At 40.9% G+C, this 22,324-nt stretch overlaps 2 protein-coding genes across 6 annotated transcripts in view; one reads left to right on the top strand and one right to left on the bottom strand.

The window, feature by feature from the left end:
• Positions 1–22,324, top strand: part of HAUS1 (HAUS augmin like complex subunit 1) — a 983,957-nt gene that overhangs the window by 730,313 nt on the left and 231,320 nt on the right. The gene's annotated exons all lie outside the window — the stretch shown is intronic.
• The window catches only part of EPG5 (ectopic P-granules 5 autophagy tethering factor), a 131,476-nt gene that overhangs the window by 47,865 nt on the left and 61,287 nt on the right, over positions 1–22,324 (bottom strand). For 3 of the 5 annotated variants that reach the window (XM_050767944.1, XM_050767946.1, XM_050767949.1), the window contains 8 exons: positions 21,857–21,967; positions 20,068–20,190; positions 18,622–18,815; positions 17,192–17,404; positions 14,661–14,784; positions 10,682–10,826; positions 7,411–7,582; positions 6,130–6,292 (listed from right to left, as the gene is read on the bottom strand). In XM_050767944.1, the coding sequence (XP_050623901.1) occupies positions 6,130–6,292; positions 7,411–7,582; positions 10,682–10,826; positions 14,661–14,784; positions 17,192–17,404; positions 18,622–18,815; positions 20,068–20,190; positions 21,857–21,967 (1,245 nt within the window). The remainder of the gene's footprint in view (positions 1–6,129; positions 6,293–7,410; positions 7,583–10,681; positions 10,827–14,660; positions 14,785–17,191; positions 17,405–18,621; positions 18,816–20,067; positions 20,191–21,856; positions 21,968–22,324) is intronic. The other 2 variants (XM_050767947.1, XM_050767948.1) reach the window with 1 other exon arrangement.

Genomic DNA, 22,324 nt, shown 5'->3' with positions numbered 1-22,324 from the left:
TACCTGGGACATGGGAGTGCCCAAGCAAGTGACCAAAAGTACTGTGAACATGGCTGAGAAAACAGTGCAACCATCCTCACTGCTTCCCAAGACTGAATATTTGGGAGACATTTATATTAGAGTAAAAATGTACAGTAAGCAGTGTATAGTATTTAAGTTGAGTATTTAAGTACGGAAAGTATTAAGCTGTTTAAAAGCAAAGGTAAGCACAATCAAAGAATGAACTGTTAATTTTTAATAAGAAAAAGTTCCAATTTCCATGATGTCTGTCATGGCCAAATAATATCCACAAAATTCCAACATAGTTAAAATCAGGGAACTTACTTATGAAGGGCATAAATCTAGAGCTATTCATTCCTTCAAACACATCCATTTTGCAGCACTGACTGTATGAGGCACTGATGACATAAACATGAATAAGACAAAGTCCCTGACCTTATGTAACTCAAAATCTAGTAACAGCATAGAACTAAATCATAACACAAAACATAGAACTAATCATAACACACAACACAAAACAAAAACAATTAGGTTGTAACACAACCTAATGAGTGGTTTGTTACAAATAAGGATGCTTCCTTTCAGCAGAGGTGTACTAAAAAAATTAAAATAGGCTGGGCACGGTGGCTTACGCCTGTAATCCTAGCAATTTGGGAGGCCGAGATGGGTGGATCACCTGAGGTCAGCTGTTCAAGACCAGCCTGGCCAACATGGTGAAACCTCATCGCCACTAAAAATAAAAAAATTAGCTGGGCACGGTGGCACCTGCCTGTAATCCCAGCTACTCGGGAGGCTGAGGCAGGAGAATTGCTAGAACTCAGGAGGCAGAGGTTGCAGTGAATGCCACTGCACTCCAGCCTGGGTGACAAGAGCAAAACTCCATCTCAAAATAATAATAATAATAATATTAAAAACAAATAAAGATGGAAACCCTATTCCCAAAGAGTTCAGTCTGGCAGGACAAAACAGCAAGTGACTGCAACAGCATTTAGCCAAAAGCTGCAACGAAGGAAAGAACATCTCAATTTGACTGGAAGAGTCCGCAAAGACCTCAAGAAGAGGTTTGGCCTGAACTAAGTACTGAAGGCTGAGCCAGAAAGAGGTCAGAAACAGGTGGGAGAAGAACAAAAGCAGCATATGCGAAGAACAAAGGTATTCATGTGTATGTTGTGTTTAGAAAATGGAGAAAGTCTAAATGACTGAAAAGTAAAATGTCTGCGAAGTGGGGGACAGGATAAATGATGCTGCTAGAAGAAGACCAACAACAGATTATTAAGGGCGCGAAGGGCCATATTCCTTTTGATACTGCCAAGTAAGTATGGGTTTTTAGCCTGGAAATGTGATCAGATCTGTTTCAAAAGATGAGTAATGAGAGAATGGAAAACAGACTAGGCAGGGAGAGAGATATAGAGAGGAAATCTAATTAATGCAATAGGTCAAGGGAGAAGCGAGGTATGCCTACCATGGAGAAATGGCAACAGAAACACAGAGAAGGGAATGTCAGAGGCTTCAGAAAGCTATTTCAGAGGCGGAACCAATATGGAAGCAACTACGGAAAATACGGGAATGAAGTAGGGTAGAGTAACTGGAAGAGATGATATTGATGCCTAAGTTTCTATCTGGGGAGATCAGCTATGTGAAATTATAGGAAGAGATTTGGAAGGTAAAGATGAGATTAATTTGAGAAATATGGAGTTTGAGGTATTTGTGGGACATTCGGTTAGAATGAGGCAGGTGGAAATCTAGATTTGGAACTCAAGAGAGAATTCTGGACTAGAGAAACAGAACAGGATTATCAACATATGAGTAAATGGTTCTTTTGTTCTTTTTCGAACTATTCTGAGATCTACTGGAGTTAAAAACTCTCCAGAAAAAAAATTTACATACACTTTCACGAACTTCACCAATTCTCTAAAGACCATTCACAGACCCCAGATTAACAACTCCAGCACAGACAGTAGGCAAAAGATGATGTCATATGAAGAAGAGAATCAGGATAACTAGCAATCTAAGAGTTTGAGTTGAGGAAGAAGAAACCCTGGAAACTGAGAAGTGGTTAGAGATTCAGAGGGAAGAGATGAGACTACATAAAGTTCAGTATCACAATAGGAAAATGTTAAAAGGAATCAAAACTACTGGACATAGCCATGAGGTGGTCACTGGACACATCTATATAGAGGGCTACAGTTTTATGAATAAAAATAACACAATCTACTTTTTGCAGGACATAATCTCTCCCAATGACAGTTTCATGATGAGTCATAAACACTGAGAACTCACCCTCTCTATGCTCCATTAACACCTCTTTTTCCAAAACTAAAGTCATCTATAACCAAAATTATCCATTTGGGTAATGGATGGCTTCATATTTAAGTATAATCTTTGGCCAAAAATCAGAGCAAAACAATCAACTTGCATAGATAATGCTCCAACTTCATAGCAGGTAGTTTCAGCTTTCCTCTGTCTTGCCCTTTGCCATTAATGCGTAACAAAACAGATTTTTATCTTCAAGTCCTCTAAGTATCAACCGGCAAATACTGCCTGGGATAGCCTCAACTAGCAACGACAGTATTATATAACTTTCAAGCTTATTTAAGTCTCAGCCTATAAAAGTTGCTCACTGTCTTCACGTTTTTAATTGCCCTGGCACATCTGCATGTCAGGCAAAACATTGACTGCAGTCGATACTATTATTGATACTGAACTTCTAGGAGCCATCAGTGGGGGATTTCAAGCTTGGAGAACTTCCCAAGTGAGGCTAAAAGTCAGGGCACTAACCAAACAAGTGAGGCCAGCAGAAAATTAAAACCTGCTTTAAGAAAACTTAAATATTTCCAATGAGGTTAGGCCCACAAAATACAGCTATTTTTTCAAATTCTTTAAGCTTCTGCAAAATCTCCTTTTTTCCCTCTGTCCTTCATTACTTTTCCCCCTTCTTTCTTCAAGCTATATTAGCAATTACCAATTTTTCTTTCTTTTCTTGAGATAAGGTCTCACTCTGTTGCCCAGGTTGGAGTGCAGTGGCACAATCACAGCTCACTGCAGCCTTGACCTCCTGTGGTTAAGTGATCCTCCTGCCTCAGCCACCCAAGTAGCTTGGACCACAGGTGTGCGCCACCATGCCTGGCTAATTTTTGTATAATATTTTTTGTAGAGACAGAGTTTCTCCATGTTGCCCAGGCTGCTGAACTCCTGAGCTCAAGCAATTTCCCCACCTTGACCACCCAAAGTGCTAGGATTACAGGTGTGAGCCACCACGCTCAGCCCCAATTTTTTTTTTAAGGAAAGAAAGCACAAGAACTTTGGTATGTCTGTAAAAACATCTAAGCCATGTTCACATCAGTCCTTATCATAAATCATCTTTTCTCTGACCTCCCTCCAATCAAAATCACCTAGAAGACATTTTAGAAAAGGTGTATCTTTTTATTTCAGAATTAACAAAGCAAAAGATTATGTTTAAAATCTCGATTCAAGGGTTCAGACAAATAATATAATACTATGATCCCTTTTTCTGTAAAGGAAAAGACAATTCACTGGTAGGTTTAGAGTTTCAGCTCCCTGGCTTGCCTGGTGGTATTTTCCACTGCAAGACCCAGAGAGCTAACAGGAGGTTAGGGCAAGAGACCTGTTCTTTAGCTGAGGCAGTAAATATTTACAATTCTTCACAGAGCAAGCCATCAGCCAGAACTGGAAAAACATTTCTTTATCGTTATCTCACTTGTCACTTATACAAATGCATTTTAGGCCGGGCGCGGTGGCTCAAGCCTGTAATCCCAGCACTTTGGGAGGCCGAGGCGGGTGGATCACGAGGTCAGGAGATCGAGACCATCCTGGCTAACATGGTGAAACCCCGTCTCTACTAAAAATACAAAAAAAATTAGCCGGGCGCGGTGGCGGGCGCCTGTAGTCCCAGCTACTCGGAGGCTGAGGCAGGAGAATGGCGTAAACCCGGGAGGCGGAGCTTGCAGTGAGCTGAGATCGCGCCACTGCACTCCAGCCTGGGTGACACAGCGAGACTCCGTCTCAAAAAAAAAAAAAAAATGCATTTTAGAATTCTCTTCTCTATATAAAATTAACAGTCTGGTAAAGATATGTAGTTTTAAAATACAGAAAAACACAAATTGGTGAAGACATCCCTTTTTTTATTAAAACTGGATACATTTTCAGTTTTTTCCTCACTAACTCAAACTCCACCGTAAATTGGCAAACTTTTCTCCCAGTTTTACTACTTCAGCAAGTGATTGTTTCTTAAATATTTCTACCTTGGTCTTACTACAACAGCATTAGTAACTGGGAAAAAAATACACCAAAAGAAAACTAACTGTATAAAGCACCTGGCCAAAGATAACTCAATGTTTAGGAGTCGCACATATTTACAATAATATACAGGAAAATAAGTTGGACACATCCTAACTTTTAGGTCAAATTTCTGAACTTTAGACACATACAACTATGTTGAAAAATCAGAGATACATTTTGAAAGTAATGAAAAATACAATACATACAAAAGATTATTTCAGAGAAGACATTTTGTAGAAAAGAGTCTCCCAAGGAAATTGATGGAGACATTGGAATAGTTACAATGAAAATTAGCAAAAAATGAAGGGAAATTTCTGAAAGACAAACAAGAGAGAATAAAATAAATTTTCTCCAATTTCCAAAAGCTAACAAAAAAGAATCATTCGTGTGTAGACTTAGATTTAGACCATAGGCAGTGCTCATCTCCAAGCATTTATCTTTCAGCTTAGGGAATACTGACTTCATTCGAAGGAGGAATACAGAGCGGTGATTAATGAACACAGGCTGGCCAGGTGCGATGGCTCAGACCTGCAATGCCAGGACTTTGGGAGTCCGAGACAGGCAGATTGCTTGAGCCCAGTAGTTTGAGACCAGCCCAGCCTGGGCAATATGGCAAAATCCCATCTCTACTAAAAAACTCCATCTCTACTTTAAAAAGAGCACTGGCTCTGGAGCCGGACTGTCTGGGCCTTTCTGGCTCTGCCACTTACGGGCTATGGCACTTTAGGTGCACAACTTAATTAACTTGTCTGTGACTCTACTTCCTTACCTGAGAAAAGAAGATAATATGATAATGGCCACCTCACAGAGTTGTTGTAAGGATAAAATAACTTATTTAAAGTGTTTAGACAGGGCCTGGCATAAAGTAAATGCTATGACATGCTAACTTCAGCTAAGCTTCCATCATGAAGTCCATACGATATTGCAGATCCAAATTCTGCCTATATTCCAGTGCAAGAAGGTAACTCTGAGAGGCAGTTCAAGTTTCAGTCACGTTGTTGCATGTCTCTCCTCTTGCCTGTCAGCAAGCTCCACCCGACTAATTTGCTTCCCACATTCATCTTCAGGGGTTCCCTGCCATGTGCAGCAGACAGCCAGAGCTCCCAATGATGGTGCACACCAACCTTTCCAACGTGAATTCCCACCACCACCTCAAAACACTTGGAACAGGCTGACCTAGCCACTGACCCCTAAATGACATCAGGGCCACCCCACTTCCACATTCCTTCTAACTGCATCATCACCAAAGTCTTTTAAGAATCAGTTGAGGCCAGGCACGGTGGCTCATGCCTGTAATCCCAGCACTTTGGGAGGCCGAGGCGGGCGGATCACCAGGTCAGGAGTTTGAGACCAGCCCAACCAATGTAGTAAAACCCCATCTCTACTAAAAATACAAAAACTAGCCCGGCCTCGTGGCATGTGCCTGTAATCCCAGCTACTCGGGAGGCTGGGGCAGGAGAATCACTTGAACCCAGGAAGCAGAGGTTGCAGCGAGCCAAGATTGCGCCACTGCACTCCAGCCTGGGGACTGCATTTCAAAAAAAAAAACAAAACAATAAAAGGAATCAGTTGAAGCCCCTCTCTCTAGGAATCTTCTCGATGATTCTGATTTTTTTTGAATTCCTATTTGAATATCTGTCTTATAGGACTCATCTGGTATTTACAGAAATATGTGATTAACTCTATGAGTGTTTTCATACGCACCAAAACTAGTAAATGTTTGGGACACTGACAGTGTGCCATATATGTCCTTCAATCTTCCTCAGTGATATGCCAACATTACGGACTCAATTAAAATTCTCTAAATTCTGAAGAAATGTAAACACTTACTTGAACTGTGACAACTGCAGCTCCTTGGCATTTCTTACCACTGCTGCCTCTGCACTCCAAATGCAATGTGGTCTGTTCTTCACGATTCACATACTGCTTTGGCATTGTGTCCAACAGCTCACCATCCAGAGCAACCTGCTGAGATTCCCGAAGAGCTGCGTTTCTGAAAAACATCATCAGGAGGTAAAAGAAAGTCTTAGGAAAAGTTATATGATAAGTGATAAAGGCTTCCAGTTACCCACAGCCAGCATTATAGTGCAGCAAAATACGCATATACCATAGTAACAAAGGACCAAAGGTTGTGAGCCAAGACTTACCCAAATCATTCCCCTGGCAGAGAGGCTAAAGAGAAAGCTAAGAAATGAAAGAAAAGCCTATAGAAAAGTGAGACAACTTTATAGCCACAAACAAAGCTTCATTTAGAATCCATGTTATACCAACAGACCCTACAAGAACAAATGAGAATTCTATCCTAGCTTAATCATCCCCAAGGGGTGCCTTAATTGTAAGTACCAATGACTTCTTAGGTATTAGCAACTCAAAATGAAATGTCAAAGACCAAGAAAGCAGCTAATGGCATACATGGGGTGTCAAAACTGGTCTAACCGTATGTATCATTACATTAATGGGCAGGTGCTTATATGTGCACTCAACACACACTCAACAAATGCCTGGACCAAAAACAGCCAAGGAAAAAAATACCAATAAGAAACTGATTCACATAGGATTTGTAAAAGTGAGGCTCACTTACTGCTAATGAAACAGACTTACTCCACATATGCTCCTTCTCACAAGATCTCAAGTTAGATCAAAACCTTAAACTGTTGATCATTTTGTATCCACCATGTGAACTCAAAATACTTAATAACTTTTCCACACTTCAATCAATGTTTATGTCAATTTCTTAAAGAATATGGAGAGGTAAAGAGTACAGCAATGAGAAAAGAAAGGAACTCTCACTTCGCACCTTTCCAACACCATCTTTCCAATATCAGAAGATCTCTTCATGAGAAGCATAAGAAAATCTTAGCTGGCACTGCTGATGCTCAGAAATGCGACCACAGGAAACGAGAAATTGATAGTTGGTGAGAGTACATAATTTTGATGTGAAATTATAAGACTTGTCACAACTTGGTTAACCAAGTGAACCATCTGGGCCAGCCTGGGCAAACTATCCTCAGGGTAAAAATGCTGACGAGGAAGCCACTCCAGGTAGCAAATCATCCAGACTGTCAAAGCCACCAGCATGGGAACATGATCCTTGAGGCTGCACGGTCTTACCTGGCCTGCTGTTGCAACAGATTCAGGTCTGTGCACACCAGCTGGGTGGCGTCCTTCTGACTCAATAGCACAGCAGAGGAAATAACTGGCACAGGAGGCTTCACTGGGTGCAGAACAAGGGGAGGCTGGGGAGCCTCATGCTTCCGCAAGTTACTTAAAACTCTTTCTTTAGCTGAAAGAAAATTAAGTCATATATACTGAGCAATCAGGTGAATTAGCAGGAGATCAGAAGCATGTGGTACAATTCAGCAGCATTCCTATCCTCAAAAAGTTTACAGTCTTACGATAGTTAAAGAGTTAAAGCTCATGATCTTAAATTATTACCCTAGACAGGCCTTGCATGACACGCTAAGAAGTTTGAACTTGATATTAGTGTAAAGCTACTATCTAGTGCCTTACACTAATATCAGGTGGATCTCGTGAACAGCTCTATGCAAGCTTGAGTCAGATGGTAGCTATCATCTGAATAATGGTTTAAGTGAATGGAGTAGGTCTGGAGGCAGGTAACCTAGTTAAGGTTTTTTTGTTTTTTTGTTTTTTTTGAGACGGAGTCTCGCTCTGTCGCCCAGGCTGGAGTGCAGTGGCCGGATCTCAGCTCACTGCAAGCTCCGCCTCCCGGGTTTACACCATTCTCCTGCCTCAGCCTCCTGAGTAGCTGGGACTACAGGTGCCCGCCACCTCGCCCGGCTAGTTTTTTGTATTTTTTAGTAGAGACGAGGTTTCACCGTGTTAGCCAGGATGGTCTCGATCTCCTGACCTCGTGATCCGCCCGTCTCGGCCTCCCAAAGTGCTGGGATTACAGGCTTGAGCCACCGCGCCCGGCCTAGTTAAGGTTTTAATGCCATCATCTAGAGTTCAGAGGAACTGAAGAAAAAGGAATAAGCATTATGGAATATAGCTGAGTTAAAAATCTGAAATCAGGTCAAGGTTTGAACAGGAGGACTGGATGCAGTAAGAGATAAAATGAATGAAGACATATGCATAAGTTCCTTCAGCACTTCTATTTATGCAGTCATATAGTCCATCAGTCATTTACTTATTCATTCACTCAATAAATGATTTACGGAGTCCAAATAAGCAATCCACTGCCACACACACACACACACACACATACACAAAGGTGAACCTCTACCATGCAACTTTGCCCTAGATTACACATGATCTCATACTGTTTAATCAAATTCAAATGTTTGATACTTCTAAACTTAGTACAGAGCTGAATACACAGTAGATATCCAATAGATTCCTATCTTCCCTTCCTCTCCCTTTACCACACTATACACATACCACACAGCAGGTGGGGACTGAATAACATGAAGAAAAATGCTGCTACCTACCCAATTCTTTTCAATAGCAAGAAACAGAGGAGGGCAGTGGTCAAGGGAATTTCAAGTCAATAAGTCAAGTCAACAAGTACTTAAGGGACTACTATGAATTTCCGATTACATTCCAGGTGTAACATTCCATTTTCTATTCTTGTTGAGAAAAATTAAAGAAAGATTAATAGCCTTACTTGGCATAAGGAGACTTGTATTGTTTGTACCCCAAACAGATGGAATTCAACATTTCAAATAGGTCAAGTACAGCACTATCCCTTATAGCTGGTGTTTTTCCACTAGAACTAATCACTGTTTGCACAGATGTAACCAAGTTAGGTATTCATCACTGGATAAGACTTGTGACTATGTATGTTAAAGTTCCTTTCAAGCAACATAAGAGGCCACGATGCTAAAGGAAAACTGGGGGCTCTTTCAAACCCAATATAAGTTACCGTAAAAGAAAAACCAGGGATATTTTAAAAACAAACAAACAAAAAAATCTAAATTCATATTTAATAGGAATCACCACTCTTGACCATGACTGACAAAAATATTGAAGCCAATAAAACAAATTTAGTTTAAGAAAAAGGGTGCTAGTGAAATTTTTCCTACAACCAATCACACCACAAATTCAATCATTTGATATAATCATCAACTAACCTCTTACATCTGAGAAAAACCTGAAACTCACTATTTAGAAGTCTAGGCCCTAATTTTGTTTAGAAGCACAAGGTATAGTGATCACCAGACACAAGAGGTAGAATACTGAGTGGTGAACAACAGGTCTCTGGAATCAGACGGCTCTGCCCAATAACCAGCTATTGGTGGTTAGTGGCCCATGCGGGCAGGTCACCTAACCAGCTTACAAATTGGGTTTCTTATCTGCTCAATAGGGATAACCTCACAACATAGGGTTTTTGTGAGGACTGAGTTAGTGCATATAAAGCACTGAGACACTGCTTGGAACAAACTAAGGGCTTCATAAATTACTAACTCCAGCGAAAACAATTCGTCTTTTAGGGCAGTGTTCAGGCAACACAGCAACACTACAAATGGAAGGGCACGAACAGAAATCATTTAATAGTTTCCAGATCTATTCACATATTTCTTCCTCTTCTTTAACAAACTTTCAGGAATAGAAAAATGAGAATCTATGTTGCTGGCTTGAGGGCAATTTTCATCCCTTCCTCTATATATACCTTTCTATATCATTTAATTTTTCAAATTAATATATATAACTTTTATAATCAGAAAAACATATTATTGCTTCAAGAAAAAAATGCAGGGAGAGGAAATGTTGGAAGGAAAAATTTTAGAGCCTTTGAAGAGACCAGCCAGCACCATTTTACAGATGAATGGCGTGAAGTCCAGAGAAGTTCTTATTTCTCTCTCTTCATACAACTAATGCATTTTGGTTGGTGGCAAGCTGGAATAAGAAGGTATTTTCCATTTCTCTGGATCACCTCAGTGTCTTATTACACTATATATTGTAATATTTTGGTCGACAATTGAATTTATATGTCCTATATTTTTGAAATATAGTCAGTAATTAAAACAGGTTACCCCAAATATCAGCAACTTTAAATGGGTTTTTGTGGCCTGATAGAAAACTAACTGGTAATTTATACCACTCTTTCTCTAGAAAAATGTGCTGGGAGAAACAAGTAACTTAGAAACTTCAGGCATCTGATTCATTTGTAAGGTAAGAGTTCCAGGTACAGAGGAAAAGAGTTTATAAAAGAAAAAAACAGACTTCCGATTTTTAAAACTGCAAAGTAATTACATTTACAGTTGCACTTTACACCACTGTGTAAGTAAACTGAAATCTCTTTTTAAAGCATCGGAGGAAAAATGAACACTGGAGGAATAAAGTATGTCAGCCTCAACCTTCAATGGCTCTGATTCAATTATTCATTCACTCATTCGAAGCGGTGGGTGCTCCCAGGACCCACCCAGCAAAGGATCAGTGAAGTCCAGCTGCACGGACGAACTACAGGGTGTGGAATGGGACTCAAGCTTGGCCTGTGTCCACAGACCAACAGTCTCCTGAAACTCATGGTAGATGCGCTCCATGTTCAAATACTCCATCCACAGATCCTGAAACAGAACGACAGTATTTTAACTCTGACAGACAAGTCATAGATTCACATATAAAACTATACATTTAATTATAAAGTGAACCAGTAAGTTTCAACATGAAGTGGTCTACTCCAAGTCCTCCAGCATTAGGATAAATTGCCATTAAAATGACCACTCTAACAATCTCTGCAGTAGCTATAAAACTTTTTCGTGTATCATGATTAGAAAAAGTTTTAACAGCCCTATATGTATATTTAAAAATTATACACATACATTATAAAGCTAATACATTACGTATACTATAAGACATAGGTAAAAAAATAGCAAATGTTAAAGAGATAAAAAATAAAATGTTAAAAAATAATCAAATCTGAATTAGATCAAGACACTAAATCCAACTATCAATTTACAGTGAGCACAGGGGACAGAAAAACATGTTAAACTACACCATGAAGATACAGTTAGCAAAATCCATATGTTGGGGAGCCTCTATGGACAAACGACTCAGTTTCTTCAACAAATAAATTGCAAGAAAAAGTAAAGGGATAAGGGAAGGACTTGTACATTAAACAGATTTTTAAGACATATCAACCAATCACAACATGTGAATCCTGATTCAAACTATGAAAATAAAAATAAAACTTTTATGACATTTATGAGAAAGGTGGAAACTTGAATATTGACTAAATATTTGGTATAAAAAATTATTTCTAATATGTTTAGGTATGCTACTAGGTTATGTCATTTTTTATCCCTATCTTTTAAAATCTTCATGTATCAACTGCTCTCTGGGATTACCGCCAAGATAAAATGGAAGAGGAAGTGGATGCGCTATAGATGAAACTAGACACATGGCATATGCGGGGAGGGGGAGAAAGGCATGCCCATTATACTGGTCTCCCTATTTTCCTATACGATGGAATTTTTTCATAATAACAGGTGTCACATAAGTAAACAAATAAAATGAGAAAACAATAAATATAGCAGCTCTAGTATCCTCCCCCTACACTCCCGTGGGCTGTCTTACCTATTTCGAATTATATATATTTCACTTTAGTGATCACTACGCATTAGAATGGGGGACTGCCTTTAACAACAACAAAAAGTCAAATTATCAATGAACTTCAAATAGTAACAGCAAGTGAGCAAATAGGGACTATGGGTTTGTGGACCATGATTTTTTTTTTTTGGATTTTAAGTGCTCTAAAGGCACAAGGATCCCTCTAAACCAAAAAATGTCCCTGGCTTCTCCATAAGCACACTGCTGTGAAGTCCCAAATCATTATTTCCAAACCAACCCCACAGCGCAAGGCATTCCAGACTCAGAGGAGGAGCTCCAATGTAATCCCAATCACAGTCCTGAATTCTACATGCAGCTGACTGTTCAATGTGCTGGGTCAGATCCTCCTATTGTATACACGCTCCTTTAAATAGGGCCACTCTGTCACTTTCTCTGTCTCTATGCTAAGGAACTGTTAACAGAGGCTAATGATCAGAGCAAATACTAGGAATTAACGATAGGTAAACAGAGATGTATTAGAAACCATAAAAATACAAAAGAACCCTGAGCTTGAATTACAGATCAAGAAATTATACATCAAGCGCCAAGCAAAGGCTGAATTAAAAAGAAAAAGAGGGAGAAAGGAATCAATTAGTTCTGTTGATGCTGAGGAACCAGGATAAATCTCAGAGAACCAAGAAAGCAATGGCTAATTTTAAAAACACTGACCAAGTACCTACCATGTACAAAGCTTTGGATATGGATGAGGGATGTCAAGTATAAAAAGATGAGGATGGAACTGCACTCAAAGGATGTCAGGACATCATGGTCTCATGTGTATTTTTCCTGTTTCTCTGGCTCTATATTCTCAGTCTTATTTCTCTGTGCCTTAAATGCTGTTATTTCTCAGGGTTCCATCTTCAGTCCCCTTCTTAATCTACGTATTCTCTTACCACTAAATCCACATATCCAACTTTGCCTCATTCCTGAATTCTAGATCTGTATCTCCCCTTCTGACCAACTCCTTGATAGAGAGCTCTTGTTGAAGCCCCTCTGGTACCCGCTCTTCCAGGGTTTATCTCTGGGGGCCAAAGTTAGAAATTTGGAAGTCTTTGGGTATCTGATTCTTCCTCGATATATTCTTAATTCATCTATTCATTAATAACTGCTGCTATTTCAATAGCTTTCCAAACGAAGACTTCAAAATACAAGCCAAATTCTTTCGAAACGTATACATAGTCCTTAGGGATTTCACTCCTACTCACCTCTCTGGTTTCATCTGCCCCGCCTCAGGTGCTTTGCCCTACCCTGCACCTTTCTGAACATGCCCTATTCTCTCTCACCTGCTATGTCCTACTCTCTCTCACCTGCTATGTCTCTGCACACACTGGTCTTTCTGCCCGTTAACATCCTCTCTGCCACTCCCTAACACCATGCCTTTCCTTTCCATCTGCCCAACTCCCATTTGTCCTTCAGGGCTCAGCTCAAAGGTCACCACTCCAGGCCCAATCCAAATGAGGGGTTATTCCTCTATGTTCCCATAGTACCATGTGCATTCCACTCTCCTAATTTTTTTTTTTTTAAGATGGCGTCTCTCTCTGTTACCCAGGCTGGAGTGCAGTGGCGCGATCTCAGCTCACTGCAACCTCTACCTCCCAGGTTCAAGTGATTATCCTGCCTCAGTCTCCTGAGTTGATGGGATTACAGGTGCCCACGACCACGCCCAGCTAATTTTCTGTATTTTTTAGTACAGACGGGGTTTCGCCATGTTGGCCAGGCTGGCCTTGAACTCCTGACCTCAGGTGATCCACCCGCCTCGGCCTCCCAAAGTGTTGGGATTACAGGTGTAAGCCACGCACCGGGCCCATAATCTTGATCACAAAATGTAATAACTGTTTGTTTAGTCTCCTGTTTGCCAATAAGCTCTTTGGAGGCAGGGAATGTATCAGATTTCTTTTTGTATCTTTGGTACCTAGCACTTAGAAGACACTCAATAAATACAGAAGAAAAGGAAAGCAAGAAGAAAGGCAAGGAATGAAGGAAAGAAAACAAGAAAAAGACACCTACTGGAGATAAAATATACACATGATATGAAAGTAGGAGCGTTAAGGATCCAAATGAAAGTGTTTCAACTCTTAGAGGTTCCTAAATCCCATCCTGGTGCTGGGTCAATGCTCAAAAGACTGCAACCCTAGAAAAAAAGGAACTAGAACAGAAGAGAATTGTCTTCTCCAACCCTTTTTCCCTGTCCCCAAGAAGGCTAGAGAAGCTTAGAGAAAACTGAGATTACAAGTGTTGGCCTGAAAAAGGGTCACAGACATCTTTGAGTGCCTGGGAGAGAACAGCTTAGGACATATGAAGACTGAAATCAAGTGGTTCCAGAAGAGCAACCAGAACTGTGACAAGGACAAGTAAGCACCTCCAAAGCCAAACAAAGGTGAGCTCCTGATCTCCTCCATGCAACTAACCTCCTACATCACATATGGATGCTTACAAATTCTTACAAATTTTTACACTGCATATAAGAACGGGAGTAGAGATAATTGCTTAAAGGTGTTTAGCTGCTAAGAACTTCCAATTTTAAAAAATACACAGTCAGAGGAAGGTTATGTTTATGACGTTGTAAAAAGCTCTAAACAAGCTTCGAGCCTTCAAGTAGAAGGCACGGTGTGGCTGGAGATTCAAAAGGGAGTATTCCCTCCATATAATCACTTAGATACTGACAAAACTCATAGAAACAATGACCATCTGAGTGACTATCCATTTTCTTATCAATCAATTTTTTTATTATTATGAATATGACCAGTTCAAATTACATTCGGATATGCTAAAAAAGAGTGCTATAGTTTCACCTGCTGATTCTGCATCACTTTTGCTAGCCTGTGAATATCATAATGCTTTGGTAGAGAAGGGATATAGGTATCTCCTTTTTGAAAATTCTCATCTTCTAGCCATAATATATATACATTGAAGAGCCTAAAAGATAAAAACATAATTATATGAAACATAAAAAGATGAGCATGCAAATGAAGTTTCTTTACATCTCTAGGAACACTGGCACCCCTACGTAAGAGTAAAGAAAGCCCATAATACAGAAAATGTGGCCAACAACCACCACGGCTCCCAGGGAACTCCTGGTTCAGCAGGGGAGGCATGTTACAGATCATTCAAATATGATGCGATAATTGCTAAAACAAAAGGTATGAAGAAGGGGCTCTGACAACCATTCTTTAAAGTAGATTTAAATACAGTACACAGAAAAAAATAACTGGAAAAGGTGATTTTTACCACAGACCTGGGATCTGAATTTGGAGCTTTTCTTTCCTGAGCAATTCAGTCAGTTATTTTTGCTTGGAAAATAAAAACATTTTCAGAGAAAATATTAAGAGCTATTTTAAACTTATGCATTGTAGGAATTTTCCAGCTTTAGGCTCAAGAACCATCTCCCACCTCAAAGAATCACAAATAAATATCATAGCATGTGTGTATGCCCCTCTCATCAAGATGGAATAAAATAAAATCAGACTTAAAAAAATAAAAGTTCTGGCTGGGCACAGTGGCCTGTAATTCCAGTACTTTTGAAGGCTGAGGCGGGCAGATCACAAGGTCAGGAGTTCGAGATAAGCCTGACTAACATGGTGAAATTCTCGTCTCTACTAAAAATACAAAAATGAGCCAGACATGGTGGTGCACGCCTGTAATCCCAGCTACTCAGGAGGCTGAGACAGGAGAATCACTTGAATCTGGGAGGCAGAGGTTGCAGTGAGCCGAGATTGCGCCACTGCACTTCAGCCTGGGTGACACAGCAAAACCCTGCCTCAAAAAAAGTTCCAAGTTTCCAGTAAAAACCTTTTTAAAAATATGATACTTCCTTCATTTTTAATTTGTTTTGTTTTTACCAGCAGTACTAGAAAAATAGTCGGCAAACACACAAATTACTGGGTGGGGGACTGGGAGGTGGCCTGGCCTGACTTTACTCAATAAAGTGGAAAATTACCTCCTTTACCTCTGCAACAGCCAGTCTAGGAACAGAGACAAGGACAGGGCTTTGGGGTTCTTACAGGGAAGAGGTTGCTAGGTAGTTCTCTCCTCCAGTTTCTGACTCAGTGAAATAGATGGCCACTTTATGAACACATACCAGGAAGGGGAACATAACAGAGGCAGAAGGGAATATCTAACACTTTCTTGGCTTATCTAAAATGTTCACAGAGAAAGCCTTCCACTGCTTAAGGCTAGTTAAAAAGTTCTCCTTCAACAAGCAACATAAGGGGAGAAATCATTCTGGAGGCTGAGAGAGAGCCCTAAAAGGTTGAGGGCAAGTAAACTTGAGGCCTCAGTGCTAGTTGAAATGGGGGCCTCATCGAGCTATTGGGTATTCAGGATTAATTCTTAAGAGCCATTTTTATTAAGTTTTATTTGTAAGACTAGTATTTGGTTTATATCAAACTTATAAATGAAAGATGAAGGAATAGTGTAAAAGGAATCCAAACCTATCTTCAGAGTTCTTAACCTTTTACAGGAAGCAAATATTGTACCCTGATTTTATAGGGCACATATTTTTGGGAGATTACTAGACCCCTCATCCTAGGTGGATCCCTGAATCTGGTGGAGGATGAACCAACTAAAAGAGCCCTGCCTCGGTCATTTGTTTCTTTTGAAGAGTTATTCTAGGCTACGTGTGGTGGCACACACCTGCAGTCTCAACTGTTCAGGAGGATCACTTGGGCCCAGGAGTTTGGGGCTGAGATGCACTATGATCATCTCACTATAATTGTGCCTATGAATAGCCACTGCACTCCAGCCTGGGCAACATAGTGAGACACTCCTTCTTAGAAAAAGAACTATTCTAGCAAGGTTTTTTTGAAACAGAGTCTCACTCTGTTGCCCGGGCTGGAGTGCAGTGGCATGATTATGGTTCATTGCAGCCTTGACCTTCTGGGCTTAAGGGATCCTCCCATCTCAGCCTCCCAAGTAGCTGGGACCACAGGTGCATGCCACCAGGCTTGGCTAATTTTTTTTTTTTTTTTTTTTTGTAGAGATACGGTCTCACTATGTTGCCCAGGCTGTCTAGTAGGCTTTAATCGTTGCTTACCTGCTATGATAAAATTTGGTTTATTTCTATTTTTACACAAAGAAGTAGAAGAGGATTTATCACTCAGACTACAGGCACTCGACACAAGTACATCCAAACTGTTGATTCAGTTCGCTTGAGGAACATAAAAGAGAAACATTTCAAGATGCAAATCTATATCAAAGCCACCTTCCATACTCAACCAAACCATGTTAAGAGAATAACATCCAGCAGTTTGTAACACAGTTAACTGCTCCAGCATAGTACCTGTGCTGCAGACAACAATGTAAGAGGCTAAATAACCATACTCACCTCACCAGCTCCTTGTGCAGTTCTGGTGAAGTCAGGTAACCAGGGGTGCTCTCTGGCAGCCCTTCTCTGCCCTCTGCTGGAACACGGAGGGCCTTGCTTGCAGCATGGTGGAAGTCAGCCACCTCGGTCAAACGTCTCTTCATTTCTTTCAACAAACTGATATGAGCAGGACTTTGAAAAAACCTTCTTCCAATACAACCATCTATGGGTAACCTTAAAAAAAACGCAAGCACAGATCTATAACCTTTCAACACAAGATGTACTTTCTGTATGGCATAAAATAGCAGTCAATTAGCAAGGCAATTTACTGTGATTGTGGATATACACCATTAAATCAATACCTATTATTTCTACCTCAAAGATTATTTTGATGGTCCAACAAGATGGTGTATATGAAAGTAGTTTTACAAAGTGTGAAATGCTACACAAATTTAAGACATCATCACTATTTAGAGGTACAGCATAGATAAAGATGTTCTCTATTCTTGAAGAACTTGCAATCTGGCAAAAACAAAATTAGAAGTGACTAAGAATCTATCTAACTTTTTATCTATCTATCTATTTATACACACACACACACACACGCGCACACACATATATATAGGTAGATACTTTTTTTTTTTGAGACAGAGTCTCGCTCTGTCGCCCAGGCTGGAGTGCGGTGGCAAAATCTTGGCTCACTGCAACCTCCATCTCCAGAGTTCAAGCGACTCTCCTGCCTCAGCCTCCCAAGTAGCTGGGATTACAGGCACGTGCCGCTGCGCTGGGCTAATTTTTCTATTTTTAGTAGAGATGGGGTTTCACCATGTTGATCAGGCTTGTCTTTAACTTCCGACCTCAAGTGATCCTCCCACCTTGGTCTCCCAAACTGCTGGAATTATAGGCTTGAGCCACCATGCCCAGTCAATATCTATATATTTCAAATGAGTGAGTTAAGGGAATGAGGAATTGAGGCAGGAGCTAGAGAGCAATGGTTGGTAATAGTGGATGTCTCTGGCTGGGTGGAGTATCTTCATATGAATCCCATGAAAATGCTAAATATTCCCAAGTACAACCCATAGGTGACAGACACAGACTGGCCTTTGTTCACACCTGCACCACTCATCACAAGGTCCCCTCCCACAAGCCCATGACGGTCACACAGGCAGCCAAGGTTTGAGACCGTTGTTGTCCCTTTGTATCTCCAGAAGTTCTGTGTGAAACCTTGCCCAATCCCAGGGTGTTGTCTTCACTACACTGGTCATGGAAGATGGTAAAAAGAAGCTGCCACAAGACACCACCAACTCAAAAAAGATCCAGTCTAATAAATGTCAAACATAGAGACAGACAAAGAGTCCTCGCCAGAGATCACCAAAGAATGATTCCAACTCACACTCCACAGTCTAAGAACACATAGAAAGAGAGCAGTGAAAAGGCAGAAATGGACTCACAGAAACCTACAATACTGGGCACCATACCCATACTGTGGTCCTGGGCGGTGAAGATACAGAAGGAAGAACTTCTGCCAAATGAGTGGCAGGAGAGGGTGATCAGAAGGCGTGACCAGAGCCTGGTGGGCCCAGCGATAAATCAGCAACCTCTGGAGGGATGGCACGATGGGAAGCTTCAGCTGGGTCTGGGCTTTCTACAAAAAAGGAAGGGCTCTGAGTAACCACAAAATGAACATAAATGCAAATAGTTAACTCTTTCTAAGTGATCCAAATGAAACACCAAACATTCTGTTTTCAATTCAATAATATATTTTTTAAAAATCATATGGAACTCACCTCTCCAATCCACTAGTTAACATTTTAACCTCCTTGGTAGCAAGACATGTAGGGCAGCTTTTTTTCTGTCAAAACACTTCACAGACCTCAGAATGGGTATGGGTCTTAAGAGTCATCTAGTCTAACCTCATTTTCATTTCTGAAATTCCTTGGCAAATACAACGTTATAGTGCAAGGGAACAGAATGAAATGAAAACCAAAAGTAAAGCCAGGGGCAGTGGCTCACACCTGTAATCCCAGCACTTTGGGAGGCCAAGGCGGGTGGATCACTTCAGGTCAGGAGTTCAAGACCACCCTGGCCAACATGGCAAAACCCTGTCTCTACCAAAAATAGAAAAATTAGCTGGGTGTGGTGGTGCACTCCTGTAATCCCAGCTACTCAGGAGGCTGAGGCTGAGCCATAAGAATTGCTTGAGCCTGGGAGGTGGAGGTTGCAGTGAGCTGCGATTGTGCCATTGCAACATTCCAGCCTGGGCAACAGGGCAAGACTCTGTCTCCAAAAAAAAAAAAAAAAAAAAAAAAAAGTAGATGTGACTATGTGACCGTCAAACTTTATCAATCTTTTGAAAATTCAGATTTCAAAAGGACATTCGAGAATGCTGAATTCTTTGACAGGCTCTGAAACCCAAAAGCAAATTCTTTAACAGGCTCTGAAACCCAAAAGCAAAATCTATACTAAAATAGAAGGCTCTTTAAAGCCTTATTCCAGTCTTTCCCACACATTAGTAAGCCTAAGAATCAGCTGGGAGTTTTAAAAAATAAACTCCTGGTCCCACTCCAGACTCAGAGACTCCAAATCTCAGAAGGTGAGGTCTAGGAATCTGCTTTTTAACGAGCTCTCTAGGGAATGCTGATGTATGTGGGAGCCAGTGGCAACCCCTGTCACATGTGCAATGATCCAGCCTTCAAATATTAGGTTGAGACTCTTGTTAAATGAAACTTGAGAAGCAAGTATTCTTCAATTACACAGTTTTGAGTACTGGTTTGGTTGCTGAGCTTTCCAAACATTCACAACAAAAGAAGACACAGAAGCCCAAAAGCTACGGGTGAATCCATCAGCAAAAGTGTAAGCCACCTTCTACCACTCAAATGCAGAACTGCTATTTGTACCTTCAGAGCTTGGTCAGGGGTGAAAGCAGAGTTTATCACCAATTCCCCTTCAATAACTCTCCGGAGCTGGGAGTCCTCTTCAAAGATGGATTCCATGTTGAGCACTGTCCAGGCAAACCAGACCTACAATGACACCAGATAAAGGGGAGGGGAAGGAGGAGCTTGCCCCACTGACAAAATACATCCTGATATTCCACATTTATATTCTCTTCCTATCTCAATCTCAATCAGCAAATATTTGCAGTTTCTAAAATTAACACATTTTTATACCCACCTATATTCTTGTCACAGATATAAATTTAAATAAAATAGATCATTGGAAAATGTTACGTTCCTTTGGAAAGGCTACTTTAGTACAAGAAGATGTTCATTCACTCCATATTTACTGGGCAAGATCTGTGTGCGAGAGAGACAGGAAAGAGGACCAGACAGGGGCCCTGTCTTTAAGAAGTTTTCCATCTATTGGAGTAGACAAGACTAATATGTAAGTAACCAAAATGTGAAGTTGAGCAGTGGCAAGGACTGAGTCAAGGTGAAGTGCTACCTCAGAGAAGGTTCTATGTAGAGGTCAGAGGGAAAGGCATGCTGGTAAGAGAATCCGCTAGGCAGAGACAAAAAGAGGAAAAGCCAGGGATGTGTCTAGCTAACAGCAAGGAGTTTGTTCCAGCTCAATCCATGAGAGGTGGGAAGAAGAGCAAGAAGTAAGACGAATAACAGGTTGAAGAATGTTACTACTGATTTAAGTGATGAAACAGACATAATTTTATACACAAAGTGTAAGAGGTGGTAATGATAAAAATAATGCTGCTGCTGATGATGACAATAATAATGGCCAACACTCAGTAAGCACTGGCTACGAGCTAAGCACTGTTCTAAATGCTTTACACACAGGTGCCATCATTATTCCCATTTGACAACTGAGAAAACTGAGGACAGAGAGGTAGGCAAGCTGCCCAAGGCACAGAGCTAACAAACAGCAGAACCCAGATTGAAACCCAGGCTGTCTGGCTCCAGTGCCTACTCTAAAGCTCTCCGCAGTGCTGCTGGGCAGTCTCTACAGTCAGCTGGCTGGAGTCTGATTAAGAGCTGTCTATTCCTGAGATAGCCCTTAATTCCACTGAACCTCAGTTATAGCTAGGCACAGTAGTGTGCCTGTAGTCCCCAAATACTAGGGAGGCTGGGAGCAGGAGAATGACTTAACAAGAGGAGATTGAGACTAGCCTGCGCAACAAAGTAAGGCCTGGTCTCCAAAAACGTTTTTTAATTTAAAAAAAAAAAAAACCTCAGGCTGCACGCAGTGGCTCACATCTGTAATCCCAGCACTTTGGGAGGCCAAGACGGGCAGATCACCTGAGGTCAGGAGTTTGAGACCAGACTGACCAACATGGAGAAACCCCGATTACTAAAAATACAATGCGCTGGGCATGGTGGCGCATGCCTGTAATCCTAGCTACTTGGGAGGCTAAGGCAGAAGAATAGCTTGAATCCAGGAGGCAGAAGTTGCAGTGAGCCAAGATCGCGCCACTGCACTCCAGCCTGGGCAACAAGAATGAAACTCCGTCTCAAAAAAAAAAAAAAAAAACACTCCGTTAACTCCTCTGTAAAACAGGAATGACAAAAGCACAACCTCAGCAAAGGGCTACTACAAAGATTAAATGAAAAAGTATACTTATACTAGAATAAGGGCTAAATAAAAGTTAATTTAGACTATTAGTAATTTCTTTGCAAGGATGATCATGAGATTAAAGTTCACAAAGATAACAAATGGTCCTCTCAGTCAGTTTCCTACCTGAGTAGGTGTGGCCAAGCCCTCCACAAAGGAAGGAGTGATGTTGCCTGCCACAATCCAGTTCACCAAAGATGAGAGCAGACTCCGGTCACAATGGTAACCCAAGGCATTCTACACCGGGAGATGTGGAGCAGAGAGAGGAGGCTTTAAGAAAAATCTTATCAATGACCTTTACAAGAGTATCAGCAACTGTCTTACTACAATACAAGATTCTGATAAGACAGAGATTTCAAGGATGTGTCCACCAGCAATAATAGTCCAATGCAGAGCATTACAGCCAAATCTAAAAACTGTATTTGGGGGAATCTTTTTAGAAAGCTACTATACTTAGGCCAGCCACGGTGGCTCACACCTGTAATCCCAGAACTTTGGGAGGCCGAGGTGGGCAGGTCACCTGAGGTCAGGAGTTCAAGACTAGCCTGACCAACATAGTGAAACCCAGTCTCTACTAAAAATACAAAAATTAGC

This window comes from Macaca thibetana, chromosome 18 (genome assembly GCF_024542745.1).
Source record: "Macaca thibetana thibetana isolate TM-01 chromosome 18, ASM2454274v1, whole genome shotgun sequence".
NCBI classification, from domain to species: Eukaryota; Metazoa; Chordata; class Mammalia; order Primates; family Cercopithecidae; genus Macaca; species Macaca thibetana.
The sequence above is the reverse complement of the archived record's forward strand: the minus strand, read 5'-3'. Positions and strand labels throughout refer to the sequence as shown.